At 40.5% G+C, this 16052-nt stretch overlaps 1 protein-coding gene across 1 annotated transcript; it reads right to left on the reverse strand.

The window, feature by feature from the left end:
- Nucleotides 1-991: 991 nt before the first annotated feature.
- Nucleotides 992-4756, reverse strand: LOC149100816 (uncharacterized). The gene is made up of 7 exons (XM_089276478.1): nt 4430-4756; nt 4128-4252; nt 3429-3792; nt 2627-2743; nt 2001-2246; nt 1515-1640; nt 992-1277 (listed from the first exon to the last, which is right to left on the reverse strand). Exons 3-7 carry the CDS (start codon nt 3501-3503, stop codon nt 1215-1217), a joined length of 627 nt encoding a protein of 208 aa, XP_089132604.1. The 5' UTR covers nt 3504-3792; nt 4128-4252; nt 4430-4756; the 3' UTR covers nt 992-1214.
- Nucleotides 4757-16052: the final 11296 nt, after the last annotated feature.

The raw sequence follows: 16052 nt of genomic DNA on the forward strand, positions 1-16052 counted from the left end.
TGACTAAAAAACGATATCAGTCCAAGTCTACTCGTCACTTGCACTGTCTTCTAATTCAAACTTGCTTTTTCAGTATACCTTAATACACCTAATCCTTTATCTTGCATTTGATTTTTTGCAAATTGCCTCGCAATTTTGTTGCGGCGTAGGTTGCATGAAGAATGGCCTAGTGTAAAAAGTACAGTGCAGTAACGTGCACGAAGTAGAACCAGGTTCTAAATTTCACAACGATAAAAACGAAAATGTTCAAAGTTCATTTCAAGGCTTGCTAGGCTATGATCATTTTGCGCAGGTTTTAACGCAACATTAAAACAAAGTTTTTAGATTCTAACAAGGTATGAATTACCATTTTTTGGTCCTTTTGGGCCCCGTTTTCCCTTGACCATTTCCGCTTTTCTTTCTCTTTCGTCCAGCACGCACCTAACATGAAATTAAGGTACATTAATTAGTGTATGAGTATACGTTTAAGACATTTTTTTTCATTTATTGGCCTCGTATAATGTCTATAATTCATGGACAATCGATAAGTAATTAAAGATCTTTTTCATCTACTAATCTACACCAATGTTGTTATGAATGTGAAAATGCCCCCGTGTGTAAGGTGAAAGGTTTTTTGTTTCAAACTTCGTTGACATACGAAGTGTTTTTAAAGCATGTGCGACCACGGTTGTAGTTCACTTATCTTATTTCTGCAGAGAAAGCCTAGCCCCTCTTATTTGAAGCTTCGAGTGAAGAGCCGCGTACGTATGAAAAAATCGGTATAAATTTTAAGACAATTCAGTGGACTTTGCATGAAAGTTCGATTTCCAGCCGCTGTTCGGGAAACGAGGCGCGCTCCTCCCTCGAACAAAAGACCGGACGCGAGTGAACGACGAAAATCGAGCCTATGGACTCAAATTAATGGATGATTATATATTCATCATGTTTTTCAATCACGTTTTGGTTTTACATCCTAGCACTTTGCAGGCTGTCATGCTAAACTGAACATGCTAAATTGAACTAATGAAAAGAAAATTACCTCTACATCCCTTTCTTCTCTTTCAATTAGTCGAAAGAGTTCATCGGTCGTGTCGCTGACTTGCAATGGTCTGTTCGTGGTCTCTATCTGCTTTTCCAAAAGTGGTAAAATCCATTTTGGATTTACTTTTCCGGTCATTCCTTTGCGTTTCAGGAAGTTTTTCCACCATACTCTCGTGTCTTGGTCGAAGTGGAGCCTAAACTTCGGTAGATCGTTCTTGATATTTTCTAAGTTTAATCTCGCTGTTTCTTTCAAGAAGCTGTTATCAAGAAAAAGGGGGAAAGAACATAATTCAGGAGGCACGATGACAATGCTTTCAGTATTTTCTTTGTTCTTCATTTCACAATAACTCAATACGACTGTGGGCCTAATTATACCTACAATGAACAATAAGTCAGACATACGAAAAAGGTGAATCCATTTGCCACGGTTTGGACATTGTGCTGTTCTTAGTAAATGTTATGTAGCGGTGCTTCATGATATTAAGCCTTCATACCTTTGGGCCTCCTCTTGGGAGACTTTTTAGGAGGTCGATGCCCTCTGAGTCCTCGGGGAGCCAAGTTGGAGATGTGGACCGCTTTTTGTATTTCATTTTGGCCTTTCCATCTGACCGTCTAACGATCTGAAGTTTTCGAGAGAAGATATTATTTAGTAATTAATGAAAGTTCTCTATGCTTGGTATGTCCCGCTTTAGTTGTAGAACCAAAACAGTATGTGTAAAGTAGTTAAAGTTAGGAACAAAAAAGGTTAATGGGAATCTGTTCATGTCTAACGGCAGCGCACTGTCGTATTTTGAGTCACTATACAAGTCACCGATGCAAGACTGGACATGATACCGTCATTTACGTTGATGTAGGTAAATCTGGATGGTTTATTCTAGGAAATAGTGACTAGGAAATGACAAGAAGAGAAGCAACTGGTTATGATGAGCTTAGGGCACCTCAGGTGGTGGTAGAGTGACCCTAATCATACTGTATAGTACCTTGAATTGGTGCTGGTTGGCGTGACCAGAGAGACTAGCCTCAGTGAAACCCTCCATCCATTGCTTCACGTCATACATGAATGTAAGAATTGAAGCCTTTATGGACGGAGAGTAACTTCGGCCGATCTCTCTGATCAGCTCCAGGAGGGTCAGGACGTTGATCTTTGCCAGATGCCGTGAAATACATGAAAAAAGCTGGTCGATGTCTTCTTGGGTGTGACCCTCCATTAGGAAACACAGCTTTATCTAAACGAAACGAAAACAAAAAGGTTGTTAACCTCTGAAAGATTTCGAGTTAGGAAAAGCTTAAATGTAGATCATTGGTCGGGAGTGTTCAAGCTAGTCATTGCGATTACTGCGGTAAGTTCCACACATTGAAAAAGCAACTCTGAGACAGTAGTCATTGGCTGCTGTAGGACCGTTGTTTTAAGGATTTAGTTTGTATGAGGTGAAAGCTGGGACCAACAGATTCTAGGCGTTGGGGACAGGTAATAGCCAAATGGAGGCGGCCTTTAAGGGTACGTTCTAATGTTATACCAAGTAATCAAAGCTCCCACGGCTTAGATAATAAATTCGCAATCTTTCTATTTAAAAGCTTGGACAGTATATAAGACGTAAGGGCTTACCTTCTTAAAAATTCTCAGCTCCACCAACAACGCAAGAAAGGCCAGCACGAACCTACTTTTGCATTCCCTCCAGCAGTTGTCCATCTGGAGGTAAAGTACAGGTGGTAAACTTCCAAGCTACCAACGCAATAGAATAGAAAAAGGGTTAAATTTTGCTGCCTTGATGTTTTGTATATTTGTGATAGATTATTGTCGGTGAGTCTATCGCTCATGCGTTGCTTTCCTTTTTTCTTTAATCCCCACTAGGTGCGTTGCGCATTGCGTACCTTTGCACTTAGACGTGAGGGGAAATACAATTAATGTTGCCGATTTGATGCTCATGCACACGTGATCAAGTCAAGAAATAGTCTTTATAACCTGACTCGTTTTACTAAAAGCTTGCTGTTATTTCCTGTATATATCGTGGTTATTGATTTAGAGTGGCAGGCAAATAATGGCTGCGGTCACATCTGGCCTACTAACTATAGTTAAGATGGGGATAACCATAGTTAGCTAGTTAGAAAATTCACACTTCGGTGATCCAAAACAATACAGACTAACTATAGTTATACCCAAGCAGGGTTCATGGGTTACTCTTAAGTTTACAAACAAACAACCAATCAGAATGTCAGCGACAATTCTTTTCGCACGTGCGAGATGTGACCGCAGCCAATGTATCGCTCTAGTCCTTTTTAATTGGAACCTCTCCTTTTGGAACATTAAGTGATTTAATTTGAAATAAATTGTTATTATGGTTATTATTTATGCACTGAAGTTTAATGACCGAACTATTAATATGTTCAACTGGACCATGGAATCTCACCGTTGTCTGCATCCACAAAAGGACGTGCAGTAATATGTTTATTGTTAAATTTGAATCATGTGGCCATTCACACATGTCAACATAGGCGGCACCGTCGCTGTGGTGGTTGATCAACGCGCTTGTCACGTGCGTCTTGAGGCGCCACGCACTGCTATCGATCTGAACAAAAGAAGTAACAATGACTGCAAGCTCTCGTTAAAAGAGTCATTTTTGTTTGCAAACTATTCAGTTTTACCTTTGTGCTCGTACTGAGATGGGAAATGTTGTGTTTGTTTTGGTCCGTGCCGTCTAGTGTCACAGACAATTACTTTTTTGGATTGTTTTTGCCTTGAGGCCATGTTTGTAGTACTTTCTACGTTCAGCCCTGTGGATTCAGTACAAACACAAATAGTTAGCCAGTGCCAGGTACCAGCCGCGCCTTAAGTGTGAAGAAATAACAGGAAATCTATATTTGAAAGAAATGTATTTAGAATTCTACGACATGGTTGGATTTTCACCCTCGATATCAATAACTTGAACTTTCGGACTCCTAAACTGTCTTCCCTCGTGAAATTCATAATCAAATTGGTCAGTAATCAGACTTGCCGCGAGAAGGAATAGTCCAAAAACGTTCCGGTTTTCTTGATTTCAATGTTGAACTCCGTTTGAATTCTGAGTCACTGTAGAATGGAACGTTAGGAATTTAATGTTTACACTTACATTTGCTGTGTTAGGTGGATCTTTCTCATGAGCCCAAGCAGTTTCCTTGACTCCTGGTCCAGATTCGACCCTACCAGTTTATTTTTAATGTGAACACACACAGCACATTTACTGAAACGACTTGACTGTAAAAATAAAGAAACAGGAATAGGTGAATGTTATTTTTTATGGCGTGAAGAACAACTTCTCGTCCTTGGCCAAAGCCGCCCTCCCCCTCGCTGTTAACCTTTTTATAATTCCATACTTTGGATAACAACTGAACTGACATGTGTTCCGTGTGAGTGAATTCAGGTTAAGCTAACCTTAGGAATAATCACGTTTGGAAATTTCAGTGGCTTTCCACAGGCTGTATAAAAACGTGGTTTTCGCCAGCAAAGGTTTCCATGCCAACTGCTCTGTGTAAATTTGATACAGTGCCGTTTTGGTTAGGCACGAGGGCAGTGTCTTGGTTCCACAGTTGGGCATACTGTCCGCACTCAGAACGAAGCCTTCTAACCACTTGTAGGCAATATCAAATGCCAAACTTCGTTTCCTTCCATTCACATCCCCTCCGTCTTCTCTTAGTTTCCTTGCTCTCTCCTAAAAGCTAAATTGAAGCAAAGTATTTGACATTCTTAGAAATGTTACACCCTTATTGCATTTCAAGGTCGTAAATTTTGATGCGGACATGATGACTTGATCTTGAATACCCGCAAAGATGCAGTGTTAAATACGATGATATCACTGATTACGCGTCAACACAACGCAAATATGCAGGATTATTTTCCTGGAGTAAACTAGATCATCGATGATCGGTTGCCTTGCCAATTGTAAAACAGGCTAATTAACAATTAGACCCGCAGCCCGCAAGGGCAACGGGTCAATAGCCCACGAGGCGAATGACCCGTGGCCCTTGAGGGCGAAGGGTCTAATTGTTTTAGTGTCACTCAACTAGTAGGACAGAAAAGGCAATAATAAAGTTAGCAAATGCAAGTTGAAGAAATATTTATTTGGTAATAAAACGAAAGAGAGCGTCACGCTCGATTGCGCCAATTTCGCTACTCGAGGACTATTACTAATAGTCCTCTAGTAGCTAGCCAGTTAAAATGCAGGATTTGCATTAGTCCACTAATTGGATGATACTAATGACAGTTATAAACTCTGTCACAACGGCATTCTCACACCTATTTGAACTGTTTGCAACTTTTATTTTTTAAACGAAACCTCGCTTTAGTTTCTAGGTCTTTCAGTTTTCCGCTAGTTTGTTAAACAACACAAGGAAAATAGGCCTTCTAACAATCTTATGATATTACATATAACGTGTATTTATTTTGTGTCCCCAAACTACAGGCTACAAGGCATTGATACGTTAATAAAGTTTCTATCTATCTACGTACCAAGAAAACGTAATGCCATAAATCATGTACCACGCATGAATACAACATGGCACACCATCAATCATGAACCTTTTCACAGACGGGCTTCTCCCTCGATGCAATGTCTCTGTCGAATGACTGCTTGCAATAGCGTTGTCTAAAAATGCCTTGCGGTCGTTAAGGTTCCTCCCCCAGCAGCTTGTCCTTTTTGACTTAATGCTGCTGAGGGCTATCTTTTTAATGCATTCTTCTCTGCAGCAGCCTCTCTCCAACATCAAGCACTATCTTGGCAGCATTGCATTTTTTATTTAGGCTTGTTTTGGTAGACTTTGAACCTAACAAAGGTTTCACCAAAAATTAATGCCTCTGAAGAAAACTGAATAAAAGAATCTGACACATGTCAGCTACTGAGAATAAGTAACTGCTATGCTTTCCTGCTTGTCAATGACTGCATGATCCTAAAGTTTAAAACAAAGAGATTTTGTAAGTGTACACTCGCACTCGATACCGTATGTTTAGCACTGGTCTTAATTCCAACATTATCCGGAAACGCGTTCTCTAAATGTCAACGTCAGAAGCGAGAAGTTGTTGCTTTATCAGCTGTAACTTCTTATAACGTATATACGCGTTAAATTACTACTGAACTGATCATTTTTCTCTTAACGTGACCAAATAGATGAGTGAGTACGAGAAACACAATGCGCGCGTATGTTTATTAATCGTACAATTGCCGGCGCGCGTACGGTTATTAAGCGTACATCTTAACACGACCAAATAGATGAGTGAGTACGAGAAACACAATGCGCGCGTATGTTTATTGATCGTACAATTGCAGGCGCGCGTACGGTTATTAGGCGTGCAATCCCAACAAGACTAAAATTGGTGAGTACGGTGGCAATGATAGCAAGAAAGGAAATGAAATGTCTTTTTTTCGTACCTTTTCCGGCACAGCGTTCCAGAATTTGTCCTGGTGGTCCGCCTCCGTAAACTTGAATGAATCAATTCCATCTTTGTCCTGTAATAGGAAATATCAAACTTAACACCTGGTTTTTTGTAAGGGAGGGTAAATAAAGTTTGTTCGAAGTTTTTCTTACCCAAGAAAGTTCTCTTTCAAGTATTCTAAGTGACTCTTCTGCCTGGCGTACACACTTGCAGTTTTCTGCATTAGGCCCCGGAGTACACTCGCAGCTGTTCTCCCACATCTGAACATCATCATCGTAATCCTCGTCGTCCAACTTAAATAAAAGGATGTTTGTTATTAGTTTCTTTATCTCTGTTTATTTTCTCGTTAAGACCGACAGTATTACCTCAGTTGTAAGAGCACAATCCTTGATGTCGATCTCCATTTTTCCCGCTTGAAACCTAAGCTTCGGCAAGGAAGATACTCTGCGGCGAGTACCTGCACGGGTAATGCGCCCGTTAATGGGCGGAAAGCCGAACCAGTTATAACCGGTATAACAGGTTCTGATGAAATTTTAACGTTCGGGAAACTTAATGCGCATGAACCATTTGGAACCGGTATAACAGGGTATAACAGGTTCTGATGGAATTTCAAATCCGTTTTTGAGCCTTACACTTTTTGTTGTCTAGCTTTGTGAAGCATGGAGGATCCGATAGGTATTGACGAGCGTTCGTGGTTCTTAGCACCAGACGACGAAGATTGTCTGTATCTCTATTTCGTAGACGGTGAAACACTATTACTTCGTGGGTATGAACACGACGAAGAAGAGAAAACGGATTGTGTCCAGGTAATGTTATTCAATATATGTTATTGGCCGGCTGAGGTCTTGAAAATGCTGCCCGAGGCCGCAGGCCGAGGGTAACATTTTCAAGCCCGAGGTCACAGTTTTTCTCTATACGGACTGACCCTAAGCCGAACAATAACATTTTTATCTTTTTTTCTTGCGATAAATTGGCTTACAAGTGGGTTTGTTTACGCAGCTTTGTCACTGAATTGGCTTACGCGCCATCTACAGATTCTAAAAACCATTGGTAAAGAATCTAACGAGCAAACGAGCGAGTAACTCAGATACTAGGCAAAGAAAGATGTATTAAAGAAAAGATTTATAACGAACTACTTTATGTTAGTTGCATTTAGTTCACCATTTAAGTTCCCTAAAAGTGTTTTTCCGGTGTGAAATTTCGTGCAAAGTTTGAAGTTGTACTACAAAAAACAATTTCTGTCAGTCGTTGCGAATCACTCGTAATCAGACTTTTCTACCTTAAATTGAGGGGCAGATAGCCAGGAAATTCGTGAAGTGCATTCCACAGAAATTCTCTTAACGATCGGAAAGGTAAACTCGACTGAAATTGACTCATTTTTTACTTAAAATTGTACAGAGAGAGACAGAGGATTACGCGCCATTACAGCGCCGAGCTACAAACAGCCAAACAAACTCTCACAACGTCAAAAAAGTCAATTGAATTTTCTTACAGTGACTTTCCTTGCCATTTAAAGGTGAATAGAGATAAACTTGCATTGATTAATCGTCTATGGAAGTGTAAAAAGGGCGAAAGATGACGACTACCGCTAATTCGTTCACGAAAATAGATCAACTTGACGGATTCCGTCCGCTGTGGCCGGGTCTGAGCAAAAAGGTGTGATGCAGTAGACTGGGGTCTACTAAGACGAGCAGATTCCGCTTACTTGCACTCGAACTTAGATTTCTAGAGAAATTCCACGAGACTCCCTTCTACATGAATTAACAACTTCTTTTGGTGCATTTTTTGTTCTGAGCCAGTGGGAAAAGGTGAGTTTTTCAGGGTTGAAAACAGGACTTCAAATTTCGCGCTGTGAATGAGTAAGATCTGCTCGCGCTAGTTGGACGTGTAAGCTTTTGACTTAAGAATAAAGTTTATCCAAGAAAACTCTCTACTCTGGTATCGAGTTATTTCTCAGAACAATGTTTAGTCATAACCAAAATGTGTTTCGATAGTTTCTTATTGTTTCTGCTTGTTTGGCGAGTTTGCAGAAGCTTTTGAAAGGAAAATAAATCTGACGCGTACAAGTAGCAAATTTGCATAGTGCAGCGCGTGCACTTTCAAGTCCGAGTCGGTGTTTTCAATTGTCAATATAACATCTTGACAAAGATTATTTTCGTCATCTTTTGTGCTGAGATGCTGCAACAATTATCGCCAACGCTATAAGGCTACTAACATCATGTGTGTTTCTTCAACATAGCGAAATTTTATACTGCGGAAATGAAATAGACATGAAGTTTTAAGAACTCAAACAACAAAATCGAAATTGAATCGTCATTCGGGTTGATCAATGAAAGCGCTACCGTAAAGGCCTGGCTAAACTAGGAAACATTGTTGCGGAAACATTGTTTCTTCTTAAGTTTCCCGGGGTGGCTAAATTAGCGGGAAACAAACAAATTGTTTTGCTGCCCCAGTGGCTAAGCGAGGAAACATTGTCTCGGAAAACAAATGAGTTACGCATGCGTGCAATGATAAACTGACTTCCGAAGAAGTCTGGGGAAGGATGTTTACATTTTCTCGTCCTCAGGGCTACACACAATGCGTGTAAATGTAAACATGGCGTTCGACCTTTTAAGATGGCGTCGGCGGCAAAAAGGCAAAGAAATATTGTGTATGATAATAGCTTGTTTGGATGACGAAGGGGAAGGAATCTGAAAGAATGGCCCATAGAGATTGGCTGAAAAGAAGAGCAGAGAGAGGGTCCTATGCAGATATCGTAACAGAATTGGCGGCTGAAGACCTTCCATCGTTTAAACATTATAGGCGTAAGGACGTCAACTCCTTTCATCGCATTGTTGAGGTGATAAGTCCAAGGATCGTCCAAAAGAACACAAGATTGCGATCTCCAATATCACCCTCAGAAAGGCTAGCCCTAACTTTGCGATTCCTAGCGGCGGACGAGACATTTCGTTCCCTTGAGTTCCAGTTTCGAGTGAGCAGAACTGCAATCTCATACATTGTGCTTCCCTTTTTTTGAGCGTGACCTGCTTCAATTTCTTCGCAGTCAGCCATTTTAATTGTTGTCAGTACGTTCGCCGTTGCTAGGGAACCATTTTTTAATGAGCGAGCGACACTGGAAACTAATCAACATTGTTTTCACCGTGGCTAAACTGGGAAACATATGTTTCGGACGCAAAATTTGTGTCCGGGAAACAAAAAATGCTTTTGACTTCAGGCAAAAACATTTTTTGTTTCCTAGCAGCAAAATTTGTTTCCGCAACACATGTTTCCCGCGCGGCTAAACTGGGAAACATTTGCCTCCGCAACAATGTTTTCTAGTTTAGCCAGGCTTTAACTGTGCTGATTGTTTCTGTTGTCTTCCCATATTTTAAGCAAAACTTTTAATGTGTTCTCAAACATTCGTCAGTCTTTATACATATTTAAAGCCAGAGATATTGTTTGAGTTCGATGTACGTTTTTACACGAAAGAGTTGAATTGAAGTCCAATTTGTCATGTTTATAGCTACAAAACATGCATCGGCGGGCGCTCTTTTTCATCGGCAACCAGTGATTTGTTGGATTTTCACACAAACAAAACTGAGCAGTATTTACAGACGAAAGCTTTTGTGCCTTGATGAAACATTACGTGTTGCTTGTAATTCAGGCGAAACTCAAACTCGCAAAATTTTATTACTTTTCGGTCTCTGTGGCAAAATCCAAACAAGCGTGTGGCAAGAGTAGGGAAACTTTGAAGTTCTGAAACGCTGCTATATCCAAATATAGCCAGCTGGTTTTTTACTATGTTATGTAAAAGCTATCGATCTTCAACATACATAAAATTTAGAGAGGAGTAATGTGGAGTACTCGTAAAAGAAGAAGCGGATCACGGCTTGGTCATGATAAGCGGGATATACCTGCATTCGACACTGTCTTACTTCACTCAAATTTGGGCAGCCTACGACGAAACTACTTAAGAGTGCCTGCCTGTAAGAATCAGACAAATTCTTAATTTCGCGGCAAGAGTCGAAAATTCGATTTCGCTCATATTCTTATGGTAGATAGGCTAAGGCATGACAAAAACTACTGGATAGTTTTTTTGGCAAAATATCCTTTTATTTCAAAGAAATATGCAAATTACCAAATTCCGTTAAAATCGTCATTTGACGCACCATTTTATTAAGCAAGTTTAAGAGCCTCGCATGCAAAACCACATCATTCTTCCGTCTTTAAAACACTCAAATATGTTTGTGCAGTGTTTAAATGTGTACTGGGTTGATTTTAGGGAATGTTGCGTTGTCTTTTTGGGTGCAAAATAATTAAATTTCGAAGACATGTATTTCATTTACTTAAAAGTACTTCGTGAATATAATTAATTTTCACCATGTGCGAAACCTTCAAATAGATTAAGCTTCTGGTGGTTGATTCGCAGAAGGATGGTCTACAGATTCCTGTAAAAATTTCTTTGGGCAAATGATTGTGAGCGACGCGAGAGCTTTTCAAAGCACGTCAAAAACGCAAATATTTGACCATCCGCCGTCAAATTTCAATTTACAGGTTAGACATATATTTTAGCATGCGCCACATGACTTGACCTATAATAAGTTGAAATAGACACAGAGCTGATAATTTCGATAATGTTCTAACCTTATTTCTTGTAAAAGGCAGGTCCAAAGCCGATTTGACGTGTTTCTAGTCGATCTCTCACCATTCGTCGTTCACAAAGCAGAAGTTTGCTTTTGTTTACACAAGGTGAACGTCCGATGTACATCGCTTGCGGTCAACCTATTATTGGTCGAATACCATGACTCTGTGACCATCTTTCTGCGCATATGAATATCACTGCATCTGTCTAAAAAACGGCTGATTCATTTGTAGATAGCTGCTTGCTTTGCACTGCGCCAAAATATTACGTTTGATCGATCGCTGACCATTGCCGATAAGCGTGTCGGCGCAGCACAATCTTACAGCCGTTATTTGTTCGTCACGCAATGCTGTCACGGCATATGCTGCACATTTTGATCTATTTTGTATAGAGCACTCACAGCATAAGTGAAACAATTTAGTCATTGTTCATCTGTTTGTTCATATATGTAATAATATGTGTATACTTAAATAATCGTATTCTATAGTGTACGTGGCCTCGGTCCAAATCACGTTTGTTGTACGTTCTGATGTTTCAGACAACAGCTGATAAAGGTAGTGGCTGTACTCACTAGAATTTTAAAAAAATCGTCATAAACAAATTATAGATCAATGAAGCAAGAACTAGCTGAAATCAAAATAGGAAATCACAACGAGTCTAATTCGTGAGAAAAACAGACTAAATTTAATTAGTAATTACGGGAGTAAATAGTCCTGGCCATGCTATTTTATTTGGCGTAGTTTGTTTGCTTAGTGGAGCATTGGTATGTTTGTAACAGAAAATAGAGGACTGTTGTCAATACAGTCCAAACTTATTGGCAGTAAAATATTGTAAATGAAACACCTATTGACCGGTTACCTCCGCGGCCACCATTTGGTCGTTCCGATAAGGGTTTCATTATTGTCTTTACCCCTATTAAGCGGCCACCTAAAATTCAAAAACTTTATTTTGGAAAGGGCGATGGCAGATAAGAGTCTGAAATTGAAGGTGCATGACGAGTGATAATTCAAACACACGTCTATCATGATTGTCTTGAATTGACTCCATGTTCACCAAGAAATTTATAACCCGATAGTGAAAAATTAAATATTTAAGGTACACCAACCTCTATTTAAGCGGCTAGCCCCATCAAGCGGTCACCACCCATTTCCCCGAGGGTAGTCCACTGTATTACATGTAAACCAAAAATAATTACACAGAGCGAAAGGACCCCGGGGGGGGGGGGACACTGCCATATATGGGCTATATAGGAATGTGCCGCTGTGAAGGGTATGGTTTTCAAGCAGTTTACTCTAGGATAGGGTATATAAATCAGAGCGTTTGGGTCTAGAATAGGGTATCATTTTTCACAAAATTGACTAGTTGGTTGAAGATTTTATCTAGACTAAGGAAACCAGGAATTGCCACTCAAAAATATAAAAAAATCAAATCAGCAAGTTTAAATTTACCCAAATCAGCCTCAACAGTGTCGATAGATGGGGGGATTTGGGGAGTTTACTCCAGTATAGGGTAGCAAAATTCAGCTGAACTAGCTCTGGTATAGGCTAAGGGTTCCAGGGTCCAAGCGGCACATCCTCATCCAAAAATTCCCAAAGTACCTCCCCCGGGGAAAGGACCTAGGTATGAGTTTAGCGTTACAGTATTTCGCAGGGCATATAGGTAGCGGTGGTCGAGTAAAAGATAACAACAGGGGCAATGGTAAACTATTCATTCTTTTCATTTCTTAATTTAATCTCTTCCTACTCAACACGATTGTGTGCTCCCAGTGGTTCCAAGCCTTACGGAGCCTTAGGATTAGTATTAGGATAGAAATTGTCCTACCCCTACCCCCTAAAATGGGATGACAGCATTGCGTGACGAACAAGAACCGCTGCAAGCGAGGATTCAAACTATGATGATTAAACGTAATATTTTGGTGTAGTGCAAAGCAAGCAACTATCTACAGATGACTCAACCGTTTTTGACTTAGATGCAGTGATGGTCATATGTGTCGAAAGAGGGTCACAGATTCATGGTATTCGACCATTAAATAAGTTGACAGTTGGCGATTTACATCGGACGTGATGTAAACAAAAGCAAACTTGTGCTTTACGTGCGACGAATGGTGAGAGAAACACGTCAAATCGGCTTTGGACCTGCCTTTCACAGCAAATGAGGTTAGAGCATTTCGAAATTATCAGCTCTGTGTCTATTTCAACTTAACATAGGTCAATTCATGAGGCGCATGCTAAAATATATGTCTAACCCGTAAATTGAAATTTGACGACGGATGGTCAAATATTTGCATTTTTAACGTACTTTGAAAAGCTCTCGCGTCGCTCACAATCATTTGCCCAAAGAAATTTTTACAGGAATCTGTAGACCATCCTTCGGCGATTCAACCACCAGAAGCTTAATCCATTTGAAGGTTTCGCACATAGTGAAAATTAATTATTTTCACGAAGTACTTTTAACTGAATGAAATACATGTCTTCGAAATTTAATTATTTTGCACCCAAAATGACAACGCAACATTCCCTAAAATCCACCCAGTACACATTTAAGCATTGTACAAAAATATTTGAGTGTTTTAAAGACGGAAGAATGATGTGGTTTTGCATGCGAGGCTCTCAAACTTGTTTAATAAAATGGTGCGTCAAATGACGATTTTAACGGAATTTGGTAATTTGCATATTTCTTTGAAATAAAAGGATATTTTGCCAAAAAAACTATCCAGTAGTTTTTTTCATGCCCTTGCCTATCTACCATGAAAATATGAGCGAAATCGAATTTTCGACCGTTGCCGAGTTATTTTCCATTTTTATGGGCAGGGACTCTTAAGCTTCATTGAAACAGACATAAACGTATTGACTTTTGGACCTAAAGCATCAAAAAGGATTTTGAAAATACACCACTGGTGGCTCAAAAATAAAGAAAGAAAAGTTGATTTCCGGTTCGTCGGGAGGAGATTTTTGGCAGCCATTAATCTCACAGGAAGCGTGGAAGGAGCGCTCGTGCCAGTCTTTCTCCGCATCACACATTGGACTTGACCAAGAGCGCGGACTGCCCGTTTCACCGCCCGGCCTTTTTCCGCCCTGCTGTGGCGGTCCGGATGGGAAAATTCCGCCCGCTCCAGGACCCAATCAGATTGCAGGATTTGTTGAATTCCGCCCGCTCACGAGCCGAGGAAAAGATAACTCAAGTTTACGTGTACTGAAAAAAGGGCTTTTTTCTTTAGTTCACCGTGGAAGAAAACCTGATCATTTGGGTAAGGATAAAAAAAGTCTCAAAAAAACACCCGTTTGCCAGCCACTTCCCAGAAGAAGACTTTAACAACAGCCGTGATTTCGTAGATAGGCTTGAGGAGGTGCTGAACGAAGAAAGTTTAGAATTTGCGGCACAAATCGGAGAAGACCCTGAAGACCGCATGGCGAAGAATAGCAAAAAAAAGAGGCGGCGCGCAGGTAGACTTAAAAAAATTGGAAAAGGAGGGAGATAGTGCCGTCTTGAAAACAGGGACATGGCCTCCCTCATTCTTGACCACCGTGAAAAGTATGCGAGGAGTACTGTTAGAGTTTGCAGAAGGCGAGGAGGAGAACTTCACTGAGGATAACGCTACAGCTATGCGTGTATACTTCTCCAAGAAGCTCACTGTTTCAGGGAAGGCGAGAATATTTTTTTATTCGCCGTAAAACACTTTTAATAGTTGACGTTAGGAATAAATTTGATAAGACTTTGGCTATTCAGATTAACCCTGAACTAGAGCACTATCAACTGTTTTTTATCAACACCTCGGGGTGGGAGAACGGAGCAGGAAAATAAGCTTAATATCACTTAGCTTAATTAGAAATAAACGCAATGCTTCCTGTAGATAATGGAGGGTGAATAGGGGTATTTGAATTCTTCGAACTGTCAAAATGTCCATCCACAGTGGCATGTCTTTTTTAATAAGTCCGACTCCGCGCGCAATTACTTTTCTATCGCTAGGTAAAAAAGTTAGGCATGAATTATGCTTCTCATAAAATAAAACGGGTTGGGCACACCGAGATCGCTTCCAAAATTTGTTCCAACAGAAAGGTTTGATGGCCCCTCACGAAGAATAGTGACTTCGTTCAGCAGTGAGGTTCGTTTTCTCCAATTAGATCATCCCACCGGTTCGGTTCCCACACGCGCGGTGACTTTGCCTGCACGAGAAGTGACTTCGCCTGGATCCGCCGCATGGAGCAAAGTCAGGCGAAGTCACCCCTTGAAGGCGAAGTCACTCCTCGTGTGAGGCGATCTAACTTCCAATGGGAGCAATGAAAAAGACAGACATAAGCATATAATCGATATCAAAACAGGTGTTCTTTTTTTATAAGCTTGCCATTGCGTATTCGTTGGTGAAGAATTTTTTTAGTCTTAAGCTAAGTGGCGGATGTCAACTGTTCCCGGGACTGTTCTTTAGTTTTTTTAAGACTTCTAGGGATATGTACGGTGGAATGTTGTGACTCGACTGTCGTCCCGTACTTAACGCTAAATGTAATGCCTGAAGAGAAATTAAAGAGAAAAAGAAATTGTCTCGTTGCAGAGTCTCGCTGTGTAATTTTGTCCTCACCAAGCTTACACAACTTCTATTTTCGTATGGTAAAGATTGTTATTGTTGTTGGTTTTATTGATCCTTACAAGTTGCTGGCGTCAAGGAGTCTCGGCCCTTTCGGAAGTGTTTTCGGGGTGGTCAAATTCCATTGAGTGATCGGAATTATTCAATAACTGCGACATTTTCTTCGAGTGGCGTTGTGCGCCGCTCGCTAACTGACTTGGCATACGTACTTCTCGATAAATGGAAAGGCCAAAATAATTTTATTTTGAATTCATATAAGCTTAAGTCTCCTGTCGGAATAATTCGAACCTGACTGTTTTCGCTCGAGAAAGATGCTGAAGAAGGAACCAAGATTCCGCAGATGAATTTAACATTCACGATGGCGGCTGTTTGTTCGTTGCTCGTATTACTTCGGCAGGTTTCTTTCACAGGTCACAGGTCACAGGTCA

Source organism: Orbicella faveolata, unplaced genomic scaffold (assembly GCF_042242905.1).
Source record: "Orbicella faveolata isolate gen_17 unplaced genomic scaffold, um_ofav_v1 contig_4, whole genome shotgun sequence".
NCBI lineage: Eukaryota > Metazoa > Cnidaria > Anthozoa > Scleractinia > Merulinidae > Orbicella > Orbicella faveolata.